At 42.1% G+C, this 15905-nt stretch overlaps 1 protein-coding gene across 1 annotated transcript in view; it reads right to left on the bottom strand.

The window, feature by feature from the left end:
- The window catches only part of LOC124719805 (speckle-type POZ protein-like), a 112548-nt gene that overhangs the window by 77792 nt on the left and 18851 nt on the right, over positions 1-15905 (bottom strand). The window contains exon 2 of the mRNA XM_047244998.1: positions 3196-3365. Within this exon, the coding sequence (XP_047100954.1) occupies positions 3196-3283 (88 nt within the window). The 5' untranslated portion in view covers positions 3284-3365. The remainder of the gene's footprint in view (positions 1-3195; positions 3366-15905) is intronic.

Below are 15905 nucleotides of genomic sequence, written 5' to 3'. Positions count from 1 at the left end.
AGAAGCTGCTGACAGCCGAGTGGATGAGCGGTGATAGATCATGTACTTCCTGTACAAGCTTCTTGCAGCCAAGTGGATGAGTAGTGACACATCATGTACTTCCTGTAAAAGCTGATGACAGCCAAGTGGATCAGCGAGGACAGATCATGTTCTCCGTGTAGAAGCGACAGTAGGAGATGGTAGTAACTCAGGTATCTGTGGCATATCTGATACATTACTGCTGGTAACTCTCCAGAAACACCTATATACAGCAGCTTCCAGGCGACTGATCTTAACTTATGAACGTTAGCTAACTCTTCCCACGTTCGAGGACGGTGTTCACAGTAGGGCTGCAGTGTGGCTGGTGTAATTTTTTTCAGAACAGTAAACAAGTATCATTGAAGTAAGCCTGCAGATCCTTTCTTATGTTTTGGGCCAGTTAAGCTCCAAGTACAGCTAGTTAGCGTTAAGATCTGAAGCAGTCCGTTCGCAAATCGATGTTTCCTTTATAGTGCAGTAGCATCTTCTATAAACGCTACTAATCTCGTGAAATTTTTAGAGGTTGTAGTCGAAAAACAAATGAAAGTTATCGTTAGTTTACAGTAAATGCAGACAATGGGATACATGTTACTTACAACAAGCGCTACAGAAACACTGATTTTATGTGACACACGTACTACACATCACTGGTAATTTACGAAAATTTTAAATAATTTACGTCTATTCACTTTGATACACAATTAAAGATTGGATAAATGTTTCTTTGAATGAGGCTAATACTCCGATAATATTTTTGGAGGATAAATGTTGATCGCAGCTGATGTTACAGCACAAAATACGTATCTGACGGTACATAGCGTACGAAAACGGAATATATTACAACTCAAGCAGGATTTAAATACAGTTAACAGGAAAAATGTTTAAAATTGATGTGAAGATTTAGGACGTGACTCTTAGAGGAGAATTTATCTGTCATATCCGATTTTACTTGGACAAGAAGGAAATAGCGGAGGACGTCGGTTGTTACATTTTGAACTTGCGTGTCCAAGATGAACTCTGTAACATCAGTATGTCTCTAAAAAAAAAGGTAGGGTGTGGAACATAACACAGGTAAGTAAACCTTTGCGAAAATTCTACCGATACGTTACACAGACAGATTACTTTTATCGCTGTAAGGGTCTATGGAATATACAAGATGATTTTTTCAACCATGTAAAAACTCTAGTGATTGATCAAAGAGAGGATAAGGAACAAAAAATGTCTGATGGTGCCCAGAAACGCATGATCCGTATGCCAGAGACCATTTATACAATCATACTTTGTTACAGAAGCTGCAGTGTAATACCATGCAGCTACAGTTACAGTATGCATGATATCCTCATAGAGGGTGGTACTGTTTATCGCACATCATGACCTACGATGCAGGAAGTCGTGAAGGACGTACCCGAAATGATCAGACACTACAGTTGGAAGAAAATGTAATCAGCAGTGTGGAAGGCGACCGCCATCTCAGTAGCAGCCAGTGGACCGGCCTGTACAGGGTAAGCCAGACGAGCGTGTGGGACGTTCTCCATGACGACTGTTACTACCGTTATCACTTACAGTGTGTGCAGGGCGTACTAGCGACAGACTTTCCACATAGGGAACAGTTCTGTCACTGATTTGTTCGCCAGGCAACCACGATTCCGAGATCTATGTTATCCATCCTGTTCACAGATGACGGCGCCTTTACGTGGAGTGGTATCTTCAACTCTCTTAACAGGCATCTGTGGGATGGTACGCAGAACGCCCATGGTATGGTGACAGCGAATCATCAGCATCGGTGCAGCCAGTATGTGTGGGCCGGGATAGTTGGCGGCCGTATTTTGGGACCAGCCTTCCTACCACATCGCCTAATACGCCTGAACTATCGGCACTTCTTGCGTGCGTCTTCCTGGAAGAAGTGCTATTGATGATTCTAATGGGTATGTGGCTGCTACACTTTGCCGTTAACGTCCAAACGTATCTCAAGTGTGTCTTTCCTGGTTGATGGATAGGAGAAGGTGGTCCAGTTGCAGGGCCTGCTCGTTCACCGCATCTCAGCCCGTGCGATTTCTGGTTATGGGGCGAGCTCAAGAAGTGTCGTGCACGCGTAGCCAATTCCAGATGTGGAGACACTGGAGCAGCGTATTCAGCCCGCCTTCGACGCTGTTCGTATGCAGCCTGGCCGGTGTGAGCGTGGGAGACAGAGCACGCTACGGCGCGGATACACGCATGGATTGAGGCACATGGAAAGCATTTTCAGTACATGCTGTAACTGTCGCTGCGTGGTACAGCGACTATTAGACTGCAGTCTTCGTAACAGTGTATGATTGAATAAATGGTCTCTAGCATGGAAATAATTCATTTCCGGACGTAAGTTCGTTAGACCTTTCTTGTTCCGCATGCTGTCATCCATCAATCCCTAGAGTTTGTACACGGTGGTAAAAAACACCCTGTATACGCAACATGATGACCAAATGGCATTCCAACTGGAGCTTTCTACAATACCAAAGCCAATGATACACTGATACCCAACGATGTTGCGCAGTTCCTTCGCAGTATTCTTATGACTGCCCTGTGACCCAAAGCAGTTACCCCAACAAGTTCACGCCTGTGTGTACCACGGGTGGGTCACGCCCATCTCTGCCAGTTATGCTACTTGCATAGCAATAACGTCTGACGTACGTATTGCCTATCATGCAGGAGCAACGGACTGTACTGAATACAAGTTTGTGTGACCCTTGGACGAGAGAGATTTCTGAACAATTGATGTATATTTATTTTATATCTTCTCTCGCTGTTCTAAAAATAGAACCTCGATATATTCAAGTAGGCTAATATTCTAGTGTGTTTGAATAAGACAAGCAGGGAACAGGTGGCGCAGGCAGCTGGAGGGAAGCTCCCACACGCTCGCCTCCTCACGGCGCCGGCGAGGACGTCTCAAACCAGAAATAAGGCTACCGTGATTAAATAAACTAGCACCAAAAGGACCACTTGGACCATGAGTAACGGATGAAACACTTACCTGAGCTGTCGGCTGTCAAACTATGTCCGGTGACTTCTGTATACGATTCCGGAAAATAAATTCGTAAAGATCTCAGTGTAAAACATAAACATTTACTTCATTACTTCACAAAAAATTACTGTCCATTATCATACCCAGCGTCATAGGGATCGAAAAAAAATAATTTTTACCTGTAACGGAATCTGGGCGACTATAGCCACTACATATGACCACCGCCACAAAAATGCGGATGAACCAACAAGCGTTTCTGCGGAACATCACGGAAGGTCGTAGGTGTCGGGCCAAGTAAAAAACTTTTCCCTCAAAACAACTTCACCGAACTTGCAGTCTGCTGAACACCCTGAAATGTTACGAAATGTGTAATTACAAAACGCACTTTTTTGCAGCTACCTGTATAGTAATTAAAGAAACGTAAATTAATCTGAATTACACCATTTCACAAGATGGATGCCACTCCGTTGTTCCGAATATACAGGGTGATTCACGAAGGTATGCAAATGTTTTAATTTGTTGTTCTACAAGTAAAACTAAAGAAATAAGTTCGTGTGAACACAGGTTCGCAAATGTTCATCTACGGAGTTACGGCTAGTAAGAGATTTTGACTGAAATTTACCAACTTCGGTAATATGAAGCCATCGCAAAACTGTACGAGGTTACAGTAAAGCACGATTTCCATTTATATTGTTGTTATTCATGTGGTGAAACTAATAAGAGATGCTCCAGGCGCGTATCTGCAGTAGTTTTTCAGAACATCCAGTGAAGCAAAGAAGTAATTTCGTAAAATTTTTAATTTATTACTTGGCCCAATTTGTTTTTTAAATTCGAGGCGACTGCACAAAGTTTTCAGCAGAAATTGTAGAGAATTTTATTTTGAAATAATGATGCTAATAACTTTAACTGAAACTGTATGAATTTGTCAGATAATCTGCTTTTATTAATACCATATCACACGCGAATTCATGTTACAGTGGATATAACAAAGCTCAGTGTTAAGGAAGTTGTACAGTGGGCACACAGTTTCACAATACATTCACAATAAATGTTCAAAAACGTGTCCACCGAGTTCAATGAATTTAGCTACACATGTATGAACTGATTTTGTTGCTCGTTTCAGTTTCACAGGGTTGTTTTTAATTTTGCCTATAGCATTCATAACGCGAGAAAGTAATGCCTCACGTGTTTTGACTTTGTCCTCATAAACTATGTCTTTCACCCATCTCCATACAAAAAAATGCATTGGTGTTAAATCGGGCGATCTGAGTGGCCACAGACGTCCAGTATCTCGACGAACCCATTTCTGGCTAAAATGTTCATTTAAATGTGTAGTGATGGGTTGGCGAAATGTGGAGGCGCGCCGTCACGTTGAAAACACATTTGCAATCACGTAGCAAGTGGAACATCATTGAGCAAGCGGGGTTTTCTTCTTGAAGGAATTGTAAGTACGTCTAGCCAGTTGGACGTTTTGGGAAAATGGTTTGTTAGATTCACTAGATCAATGACAACGAAGTAAATGCAAATCATGCTTTACATTAACCTGGTACAGTTTTGCGATGGCTTCATATTAGTGAAGTTGCTAAATTTCAGGTAAAATGCTTTGTTAGCCGTAACTCCGTAACTAACATTTGCGGAACAATGTTCATATGGATTTTTAGTTTTACTTGTAGAATAACGTATTGAAGTATTTGCGTATCTTCGAGAACCACCATGTATACTCGCTGATCAGCTGCACTGTTTAAGACAAACACTTTCAAAACCATTTAAGAGATCGTTATGATGTTTGCACCTGATTAATTGCGAGAAACTGCTGTATGAGCGACGTATAGTCCCTGGTAATATTCAAATTAATTGCAGGAGACAGGGATCAACTTCGCTTTTTGAAATGAAACCATAGTATATGTCTATACGTGGTGATCTGGTATGCAGAGGGAGAGAAGGACGGGGCTGTGTCTCGCCTACAGCAGTGTCGTTAACCGGCTAGACGAGCCTCAGGCGGCTAGGGACACGCCAGCGTGTGCTTCCGAGTCTGGTGCTGGCGGGAACTGTGCTCCAAGAAAATGTGTCATCCGATGTCAAAACTATCGTGACTGTTATGTTATTTGACATATGTGTATGAACAACTTACTTCTGCAAAGAGCAATCTCTCGAGTTTTACACGGTTTCAGCTAGGTAGCAGCAGTGTGCGCCCACTTCAGTTCTAATAAAAATGGTGTCGGGACATCAGAAAGCGCTTTGTGTTCTAAGTTTTGGGGACTGCGGATCAGTTATAAGCGATCAGCGCGACTTTCGTGTGGAACATCCTGTACCACAGAGCAGTAGACAACGGGATGAACAATTCCAAGAAACATTTTGTGTGTGTAAAGGGAAATTGCCGGGCCGTCGCCGAGTGTCTGCCACAGACGTCGAGCGCATTGGCCACAGTTTCGCAAGGAGTCCGCAGCGATCCGTTCGCCGTGCAGCTCGACAGGCTCAAGATGTCCCCGATGTCCGTCCTGGCGTTTGTTGCGTAGACGTTTACACACGAAACCGTACAAAATTCAGCTACTGCAAGCTCTTCGTGAAGGTGCCAAACAACAACGTGTGGAGTTCTGTAATTTTGTTCTTGGCAAGATGGAGGATGACAGTTTTCTTTCACACTTAGAGTTTAGTGAGGAGGCAACATCCCATTTAAACGGAAAGGTGGGCCGTCATAATGTGGGAATATGAGGTACGGGACAACCGCATGAAATTGTACAACATGATAGGGAGTGTCCAAAATTGAATGTGATTTGTGCAGTTTCACGGGAAAAGGTGTACGGTGGACTTTTCTTTGCCGATGATTCTGTTACAAGAGGTACATACCACGATATGCTTGAAAAAGCCCTTATCCCACAGATGGAGACTGATTTGGACGACTTCTGTAAAGTTTGGAAGGTAGGAGACGAGATACTGGTAGAAGTACAGCTGTGAGGATGAGGCGTGAGTCGTGCTTGGGTAGCTCAGATGGTAGAGCACTTGCCCTCGAAAGGCAAAGGTCCCGTGTTGGAGTCTCGGTCCGGCACACAGTTTTAATCTGCCAGGAAGTTTCATTTCAGCGCACACTCCGATGCAGAATGAAATCCTCATTCTGGAAATATCCCCCAGGCTGTGCCTAAGCCTTGTCTCCCCAGTATCCTTTCTTTCAGGAGTGCTAGTTCTGCAAGTTTCGCAGGAGAGCTTCTGTGAAGTTTGAAAGGTAGGAGACGAGATACTGGCAGAAGTAAAGCTGTGAGTACCGGGCGTGAGTCGTGCTTGGGTAGCTCAGAGATTAGATCACTTGCCCGAGAAAGGCAAAGTTCCCGAAATCGAGCCTCGGTCCGGCACACAGTTTTAGTCTGCCAGGAAGTTTCAGTATAATTGTTGTGTGAACAGAAGAACTTACTTGTATATGATTTACATTTTTGTTAATATCTTAGGTAATGTTGCACAGCTCATGGCCACAAAATGACCATTTTCACTTGAATTTAATACATAGTGTCTATGTGGGACAACATTAAATGTGAATATTTCACAGTGTTAAACGTCGAGTCAGTGTTAGGCGATGCCACAAAGAATAAGGAAGGGCGTGAATCTTTGCGCGTGTTGTCTTCGTGTCTTTCAGTTTTTGGCTTTCCGTCCTTTGAGTTTCTGCAGCTTTCTGTATTGGAGGGTCGTTCCGGTGATCTGACGAGAGGTAAATCCGAAGAGATCTGATCGGTGATATAGCCGTGCGATTTAACACGAAGTGTTTCTGGGTGCAGGGCGTTGGACTTTCCTTAATTTACTGAGCTCTGCCCCACACTTTACCTTCATGCATCATCTGGAATACTCTGAACACAATTTTCATCATTTATTTTGGAGTACGTGTTGGAACTTTAGCTTCACACTTGTGAGCATCAAGGCCGAAGTGGACTTGCAAGGTGACAATTATTGAAGTACATGAAATAAAATTGCCATTACTTATGAACGGTTTGCCTCAGGACGTTCAAACTGCACGGTTGGCAGCGGGACACAATGGGAATTAGTATGCGTTTGGTTTGATTTACCGACGGAGCCCACTTTCGTTTGGATGGGTTCGTCGCCGTGCGGGATTAGCCGAGCCGTCTAGAGCGCTGCAATCATGGACTGTGCGGCTGGTCCCGGCGGAGGTTCGTGTCCTCCCCCGGGCATGGGCGTGTGTGTTTGTGCTTAGGATAATTGATGTTAAGTAGTGTGTAAGCTTAGGGACTGATGACCTCAGCAGTTAAGTCCTACAAAATTTCACACACATTTTAACATTTTTTTGGGTTCGTCTATAAGCAAATTAGGTTCATTTGGAGGATCGAGAATCCGCATTTGGCGATCGAAAAGTCTGTTCACCCTCAACGGGTGACTGTGTGACGTGTATGTCCAGTCACGGAATAATCAGTGTGATTTTCGTTTGGTGACTATCATACGGTACATGAAATTTTTGTAAAATGTTTTCCACCCATTATCCAAAGTGATCGTGAGTTTGACAAGATGCGGTTCATGCAAGACGGAGTTCGACACCAACGAAGCTGGAGAGTGTCTGATGTCCTGGAGGAGCACTTTGGCGACAGAACTCTAGCTCTGGGGTAACCAGAGGCCACCAGCATGGGCCTCGATTGGCTGCCACATTCTCCCGATCTGAACACACGGGACTCCTTTTTGTGCGGCTATATTAAAGATAAGATCTACAGCAGTAACTCCGACACCATTACTGAGCTGAAAACTGCCATTCAGGTCATCGACAGCATCGACGTTCCGACACATTAGCGTGTCATGCGGTACTTCGCTATACGTGGGCACCACAGCATCGCCAACGATGGAAGGCGTATCGAACAAGTCATAACCTAAATTCGAATACCTGTAGTGACGTTTACATGTTGAATTAAGTGCGTGCACGGCCAGTAGTTTGCGAGCAATTTACGACATTTCTCATATAGTCCAGTAATTGTCACCCTGTAGATTACGTTGGTACAGCTGATGTTATTGGTTGCATGTGATGAAGAGCAATGAACGATGAAACCTCCTCGCAGATAAAAACTGTGTGCCGGACCAAGACTGGAACTCGGGACCTTTGCCTGCCACGGGCAAGTGCTCTACCGACTGAGCTACCCAAGCAAAACTCGTGATCTGTCCCCACAATTTTACTTCCGCCAGTATCTCGTCTCCCACCTTACAAACTTCAGCAGTGAACGATGTTATGCATCGTGCTTGGTGAAGGAAATTAAATTTCTTCAAATGTTTGCAAGGAGGTTTTGACAGACACTGCATTGAGAAATAAAACACTGCGTGCATATGTTCTGCGTTTATGCTGTACTTCTGCTCTTTATTCATGATTGTTTGTTAATAACTTTACTTCGAATCCACACTGAAGTGAGATCAGCATTCACTGATTTTTCAGTTGTAATCTGCCAGGAAGTTTCATATCAGCGCACACTCCGCTGCAGAGTGAAAATCTCATTCTGGAAACATCCCCGAGGCTGCGGCTAAGCCATGTCTCCGCAGTGTCCTTTCTTTCAGGAGTGCTAGTTCTGAAAGGTTCGCAGGAGAGCTTCTGTAAAGTTTGGAAAGTAGTAGACGAGATATTGGCAGAAGTAAAGCTGTGCGGACCGGGGGTGAGTCATGCTTCGGTAGCTCAGATGGTAGAGCACTTGCCCGCGAAAGGCAAAGGTCCCGAGTTCGAGTCTCGGTCGGGCACACAGTTTTAATCTGCCAGGAAGTTTTATATCAGCGCACACTCCGCAGCAGAGTGAAAATCTCATTCTGGAAATATAAATAAATATTTATTAATGTTGAACTATGGTCCTATTATTTTTGTCAGCGTTATTAGCCCTATGGTTTTATTTTACCATTTCTCAATACTTCGACAACAAATCTATAAATTGGTAGACAAATGGATCATTTCTTATCTGAGTACCGGTGCATTAAAACGCCAGTGTGCGACCAACCTCTGTGACACATAAAGGCGAGCCAGTCCGCAGTGCAGGTCTGATAGTCTGGCCTTGCGACGTTCAGGCACCGCTGCCAGAAGGTAGGGAGGCGACTCATTTGTAAATGAAATGCACAGTTTAGGATTTATCTCTTTAGAACATCGAACCGAAAGCTTCGTTACACGTAAATTCGCGAATAATTTTGACAGTAGCGTAATACGAACTTTTCTACTCTCAGTACAGAACTTCAAAATTGAAAAAAAAATTATTTAATGAAGCAATTCAATTATACTGTTCCCCAAGTTCTGTGGACAAAAGAAAATAAGCTGTATGATTCAACGAATAGGAAAGATACATTACATCTGCTGACTTCAAATAAAGTGCTAAGTAGTTTTCTCCTTCTGCTAAGTCAGTGAATGTATTGAAGTGAAATGTCCCCACATTACGGCATCTAAATGTGAGATGACAGAGATAACCGACATACCAAACTTTTTTCCCAAAATGGTTTCGCTGAGGAACATATTACAGTGGTTCCTTACTTAATTCTTCAAGCGAACGTCTGAATGACTGGTATCGAAATAAATGTCCATTGGACACAAAAACTACTGAAAACACTCTACAGAGGAATAGCCACTGGATCTGACAGTATGTCAATCTGTTTCTATTTAGAGTGTGGGAAAGAATTTTCTCCTCTTCTAGGAGCAATGTGCCGTATGTCATTTCAGGAGTGAAGCGTTCCTAGATGTGGAATTGTCCCTTTACAGTTGCTAATTCTATTAGAAATAAAAGAAGGAAATGGAACGTTATCTACAACTTGTACACAATTTGGACTGCAGTTATAAGGACATGAAACGGTAGTTTTGAACCCTATAGCGTACGTAATTGAATGTACACTAATTATGAAATGTCGTCGAATTAGATGAAGTGATGAGTAGAGAATTAGGCTAGGAACTGAGTCTCTAAACGTAGTTGAAAAACTTTGTTATACAGACTGGAAAATAACTGTTGATTCCCGATATAGATAGGATATAAAATGCAGACGGGGAACAACACGAAAGGAAATACTGAAAAAGTGGAATCTGTTAAAATCTGATATTAGTTTAATTGTTAGTTACTGGTAACAATTTAAGTGTCAGTTAGTGATATCTGCCACGAGTGCAGCCGAGAATGCAAGTGAAACATGGACGATAAATAGTTGAGACAAGGAAATAATAGTACATTTTGAAATGTAGTGCAACAGGAAATTGAGAATTGGATGGGTAGATCGAATAACAAATAAGAAAGTACTGAATCAAACTGCAATAAAATGTAATTTATGTCACAACTTCAATAAAAGAAGAAATCGGTAGACAGGATAAATAATGGGGCATAAAGAAATCGTCACTTTGCCAACATAGGAAAATGTGGGAGGTAGGAGGTGTGGAGGGAAATCTAATACTGAATACTGTTAGCAGGCTGAAACGAATGTAGGCTATAAAAGTTATGCAGACATGTTAGGGTTTGCCAAGAACAGATTAGCGTGGACAGCAACATCGAAGCAGTCAGTATTGGTGGTAAAGACCATGGCTACACCTGAGCGTTTCTGGGAAGTGGATTAATATGGGGTTAGAGTCTGCACTGATGACAGGTGACTTTGCACATGTTGCTCTGGTGGCTGCCAGCATTGTTAGTAGACTGGATTTCGCTAGGGATGTCCTACACCTGAACAGAACTGGGACGAGAAGACTGGTACAGCGGATGAGTCTTGGGCGATGCGTTGCGTTGTGAAACACCTTTTGTCACGGGCAGTAGAAATAGGTCTTTGTTAGGCAAGTCCATACAAAAGTTTCCCCTGCCTAAATACTATATCCAGTAACTTAGAAAATTTTCAGTCAATCAAGAACAAGATAGATTGTAACACACCTTCAACACATCATAAGGACACTTCACAGACTTAACAAAGGTTCACCAAAACATGCAATAGATACAAAATAAAATAGAGCAATTTCGAGTTTCAGCCGTTGAACTACACAGTATTCTCTGTCACTGAGTATTGGGGTGGAGACTCAGAAATCGAACATGTAGTATTCTCGTTGCATGAAAGGACAGACTCTTATTGTATGACTACTACAAATCGTGGAGGATCATGTACTTATTTCAGAAAGACATCCCAATTCGAACCAAGATATGGCCTTAGTACGGCAAGTGAAGAAAAACTCTCATATATCGGCCATTGAATGTACAGGGCCTAATGACGCCAAGAAATTAACCACCACGTGTGCCTATCGATATCCTAGTGATAGTGTGGACACTTTTCTCATTAAATTAACGGAAGTACTAGCTAAAATCTCAGGTAGAAAAGTCTACATATTGTTCTGTAAAGACATAAACATAAACACAGGTATCATAAATTAAACTGGTAGCATCCTCATAAATATTCTTCAGACTTCAGGAATGTCCCAGTTAGTCAGTAGTAGAAAAATGGTTACTACAATGACGGCATCAGTGAATGAATATGTTGCCAAAAGTATGGACAGAGAATTGTATGATATAGCTGTACAATATGTTGGATTGTCATGGCGTTTCTGTCAAATAACAGTAAAATCGGGTATGGAAAAATTCGCTACATTGCAAGCTCATGAAACAGATTTATCAGAAATCAAAATACAAGATTTTCCAAATGAACCAGACAACCAAACAGGGGATGAAGTGTACAGAAAAACGAAAGTAAATGTAAAATCCTCTAAATTCTCAACATTATTTAAATTTAGTTTTGAAAAGACATTTTGAAAATCACCCAATTCAGTAAAATAGTCTTACAAAAACAAATGGATAACAGCAGGTATTAAGAAGTCCTTCCAAGTCTTTCAGTACCTAATTTACATTGAAAAGGGAAATAATGAGCCAGAATTATTAAATTTCTATTGTGGGTGATAAAAGATTTAGAAAAAGTTGCTACTGCTGGAAAAAGTCATAAGTACACTGTTGTTGCTTTAACAGCAGAGCATGAAGCTGCTAAAACTCTGCAATAACTAAAATATAAAAGGTCAGTAGGACTAAATGAAGTAACAATCTGTGTGCTAAAACATTGCATAGAGGGTGTACAAGCACCCTTAATAAACATAAGAGGCAAATTCTTTACATCAGGGACATTTCAAGAATGTTTAAAACAGGCAAGAGTAGTACTCCTACTAAAGAGAGGTAACCAGAAGCCACAGAAAATTAGTGCCCATTTCCCTGTTGTTTCCATTCTCGAAAATAATATAAACAAAGATAGATTAATGAGATACCTGGATACACACAAAATTTTGAGTGAATCATTGTTAGATTTTCGATGTAGTAGGATAACAGAATCAGCCACATGGAAATTATCAAATGATGCTTCTCCCCAATGTTATTCAATCTGTATATTGAGCAAGCAGTAAAGGAAATAAAAGAAAAATTCGGATCAGAAAATAAAATCCATGGAGAAGAAATAAGATCTTTGAGGTTCGCCGATAACATTGTAATTCTGTCAGAGACAGCAAAGGACCTGGAAGAGCACCTGAACTGAATGTACAGTGTCTTGAAAGGAGGATATAAGATGAACATCAATAAAAGCAAAACGAAGATAAAGGAATGTAATCGAATTAAATCGGGTGATGCTGCGGGAATTAGATTAGGAAATGAGACACTTAGAGTATTAAATGACGTTTGCTATTTGGGGAGCAAAATAACTGATGATGGTCGAAGTAGAGGGGATATAAAATGTAGACTGGCAATGGCAAGGAAAGCGTTTCTGAAGAAGAGAAATTTGTTAACATCGAGTATAGATTTAAGTATCAGGAAGTCGTTTCTGAAGGTATTTGTATGGAGTGTAGCCATGTGTGGAAGTGAAACGTGGACGATAAATAGTTTGGACAAGAAGAGAATAGAAGCTTTCGAAATGTGGTGCTACCGAAGAATGCTGGAGATTAGATGGGTAGATCACATAACTAATGAGGAGGTATTGAATAGAATTTGAGAGAAGAGTAATTTGTGGCACAACGTGACTAGGAGAAGGGATCGGTTGGTAGGGCATATTCTGAGGCATCAAGGGATTACTAATTTAGTATTTGAGGGCAGTGTGGAGGGTAAAAATCGTAGAGGGAGACCCAGAGATGAATACACTAAACCGATTCAGAAGGATATAGGTTGCAGTAGGTACTGGGAGATGAAGAAGCTTGCACAGGACAGAGTAGCAGGGAGAGCTGCATCAAACCAGTCTCTGGAATGAAGACCACAACAACAACAACATGCTCTTGACAAAGGTGACTGTGTCACATACAGTGACAGTGTTTTGATGCTTCAAATGATTTTGTCACTGTTGACCATAACATTCTACTAAATAAGCTAGAAGCATTAGCGATAGGAGCAGTAGCCAACGACTGGTTCTGATCATATCTAGCACGCAGGGTACAAATTGTACAGATAACACATACCTCAAATAAATCTGTCTTAGTTAAGCACTTATCAGCGCCAAAACATATTAATAAAGCAGTGCCCGAGGGTAGCAGTTTCCTGACTTACATCTAAGGCTTTCGCACTAGTGACAGTCATCTTTGCTGATGACAGCAATATTATATTCACTTAGAAAACTAGGGAACTCCTTGCAGAGAAAGCAGACAAGACCCTTAAGGAGGTTTACAATCAGTCAATAACCAATAAAGTGACATTGGACATAAATAGAACAAATGCCATGAATTTCAGTTTGAGGAGTGAAAGAGATCGTATTCAATTAAATGTAGATGGTACCTCTACAGACAATACAACAAATGGAAAACTTCTAGGAATGAATACTGATTGTCAGTTGAACACGCAAAGGTACTTGCAAACACAATGTATTCAGCATGCTATGCCCATAGAGACCCGCTATCAATATACACTTATGCGCCAAAGAAACTGGTATAGGCCTGCGTGCTTAAATACAGAGATACGTAAACAGACAGAATAAGTAGCTGCGGTTGACAACACCTGTATAAGACAGGAAGCGTCTGGCGCGTTATCAAGATTTAAGTGAGTTTCAACGTGTTGCTGTACACAGCGCACCAGCGATGGGACACCGCATCTCCGAGGTAACGATGAAGTGGGGGATTTTTCCGTACGACCATTTCACGAGCGTACCGTGAATAACAGGAGTCCAGTAAAAAATCAAATCTCCAACATCGCGGCGACCGGAAAAAGACCTCGAAGAACAGGACCAACGAGGACTGAAGAGTGTCGTTCAACGTGACAGAAGTGCAACACTTCCGCAAACTGCTGCAGATTTGAATGTTGGGCCATCAACAAGTGTCAGTGAACGTACCATTCAACGAAACGTCATCAACATGGGCTTTCGGAGTGGAATGCCCACTCATCCCTGATGACTGCATGACACAAGGGTTTACGTCGAGCCTGGGCCTCTCAGCACTGACATTGTGACTGGAAACTTGTTGCCTTGCCGGATGAGTCTCTTTTGCAGTTGTATCGAGCACATGGACATGAATAGGTATAGAGAGAAGCTCATGAATTCATGGACCCTGGCCGGCCAGTGTGGCCGAGCGGTTGTAGGCGCTTCAGTCTGGAAACGCGCGACCGCTACGGCCGCAGGTTCGAATCCTGCCTCGGGCATGGATGTGTGTGTTGTCCTTAGCTTAGTTAGGTTTAAGTATTTCTATGTTCTAGGGGACTGATGAGCTCAGATGTTAAGTACCATAGTGCTGAGAGACATTTGAACCATTTGAACCATGGACCCTGCATTTCAGCAGGAGGTTCTGTAATAGTGTGGGGTGTGTGCACTTGGAATGATATGGGGCCCCTGATATATCTACATGCGGCTCTGACAAGCGACACATACATAAGAATCCTGTCAGATCACCTGCATCCATACATGTCTATTGTGCATCCAGACGGTCTTCGGCAATTCCAGCAGGACAATTCCAGACATGAACATTATTGAGCATATCTGGGATGCTTTGCAACGTGCTGTTCAAGACATATCTCCACCACTTCTTACTCTTAAGGATTTATGGACAGCCCTGCAGGATTCATGGTGTCAATTCCCTCCAGCACTACTTCAGACATTAGTGGACTCCATGCCACGTCGTGTTGTGTACCAGTTTGTTCTTTAGTGTAAGGCAGCCAGCATCGGTTAGGTACGTACTGATCATATATACACTCAATTCTTAGTTATGATATTCTCTTCTGGGGATTAAATGTAGAAAGTAGGAATACAATTTTAAAACTGCAGAAAACTGCCGTAACATCATTAACCGAGGGTAGTACTCGAAGTCATTACGAAGACATGTCTAAAACACAGTGGATTTTAAATGCACCGTGTGTCTACATTTACGAATCAGTAGTACACGTCAATAATTACATTCGTTATTACTGGACAAAGAGCTGGAAGAAGGTCTAGACTGAACTTGCCTTTATCAAGAAAAAATGAGGAGATTAAGGAAAATGCTTAAAAAAATCTATTTAAACAGAAAATGGAAAGGTACCTTTTAACCCCAACATTCTGTACATTGAAGAATTACTTAGATAATGCAGAGAACAGTCTGATAATAAAAATGTAACACAAATAATAAAGATAATAAAAAACCTAGAATTCGAAGAAACGTTTTCACACCACATTTCCTCTTCCCCCTTTTTGCCTTCCTTTTTGTGGAGGGATTGCTCCTCCCCATGTTGTGTAGTGCATAACAGTGAGACCCCTGTCCTCTACCAGATATAAGCACCCCACTCGATATAGAGGGATGCAGGCTCTGTTTTTCAGGTTAACAGATGCGAAGCTGCGATGCACTAAGTGGTCCTGACGTCAGCTGATAGTGTGTGCGTGAGCAGTGCTGTGAAACAATGTGCGTACAGCGTGTTTGGAGTGTGAACTGACAGTGAGTGAGAAGTGAATGGACAGTGTAGCATTATCGTTTGATCACTGTGAAGTGACCCGTTTGTGAGACAGTACTGCGCCT

The sequence above is a fragment of the Schistocerca piceifrons genome, chromosome 11, assembly GCF_021461385.2.
Source record: "Schistocerca piceifrons isolate TAMUIC-IGC-003096 chromosome 11, iqSchPice1.1, whole genome shotgun sequence".
Classification (NCBI taxonomy): domain Eukaryota; kingdom Metazoa; phylum Arthropoda; class Insecta; order Orthoptera; family Acrididae; genus Schistocerca; species Schistocerca piceifrons.
This window is presented reverse-complemented; position numbering and strand designations above follow the sequence as displayed.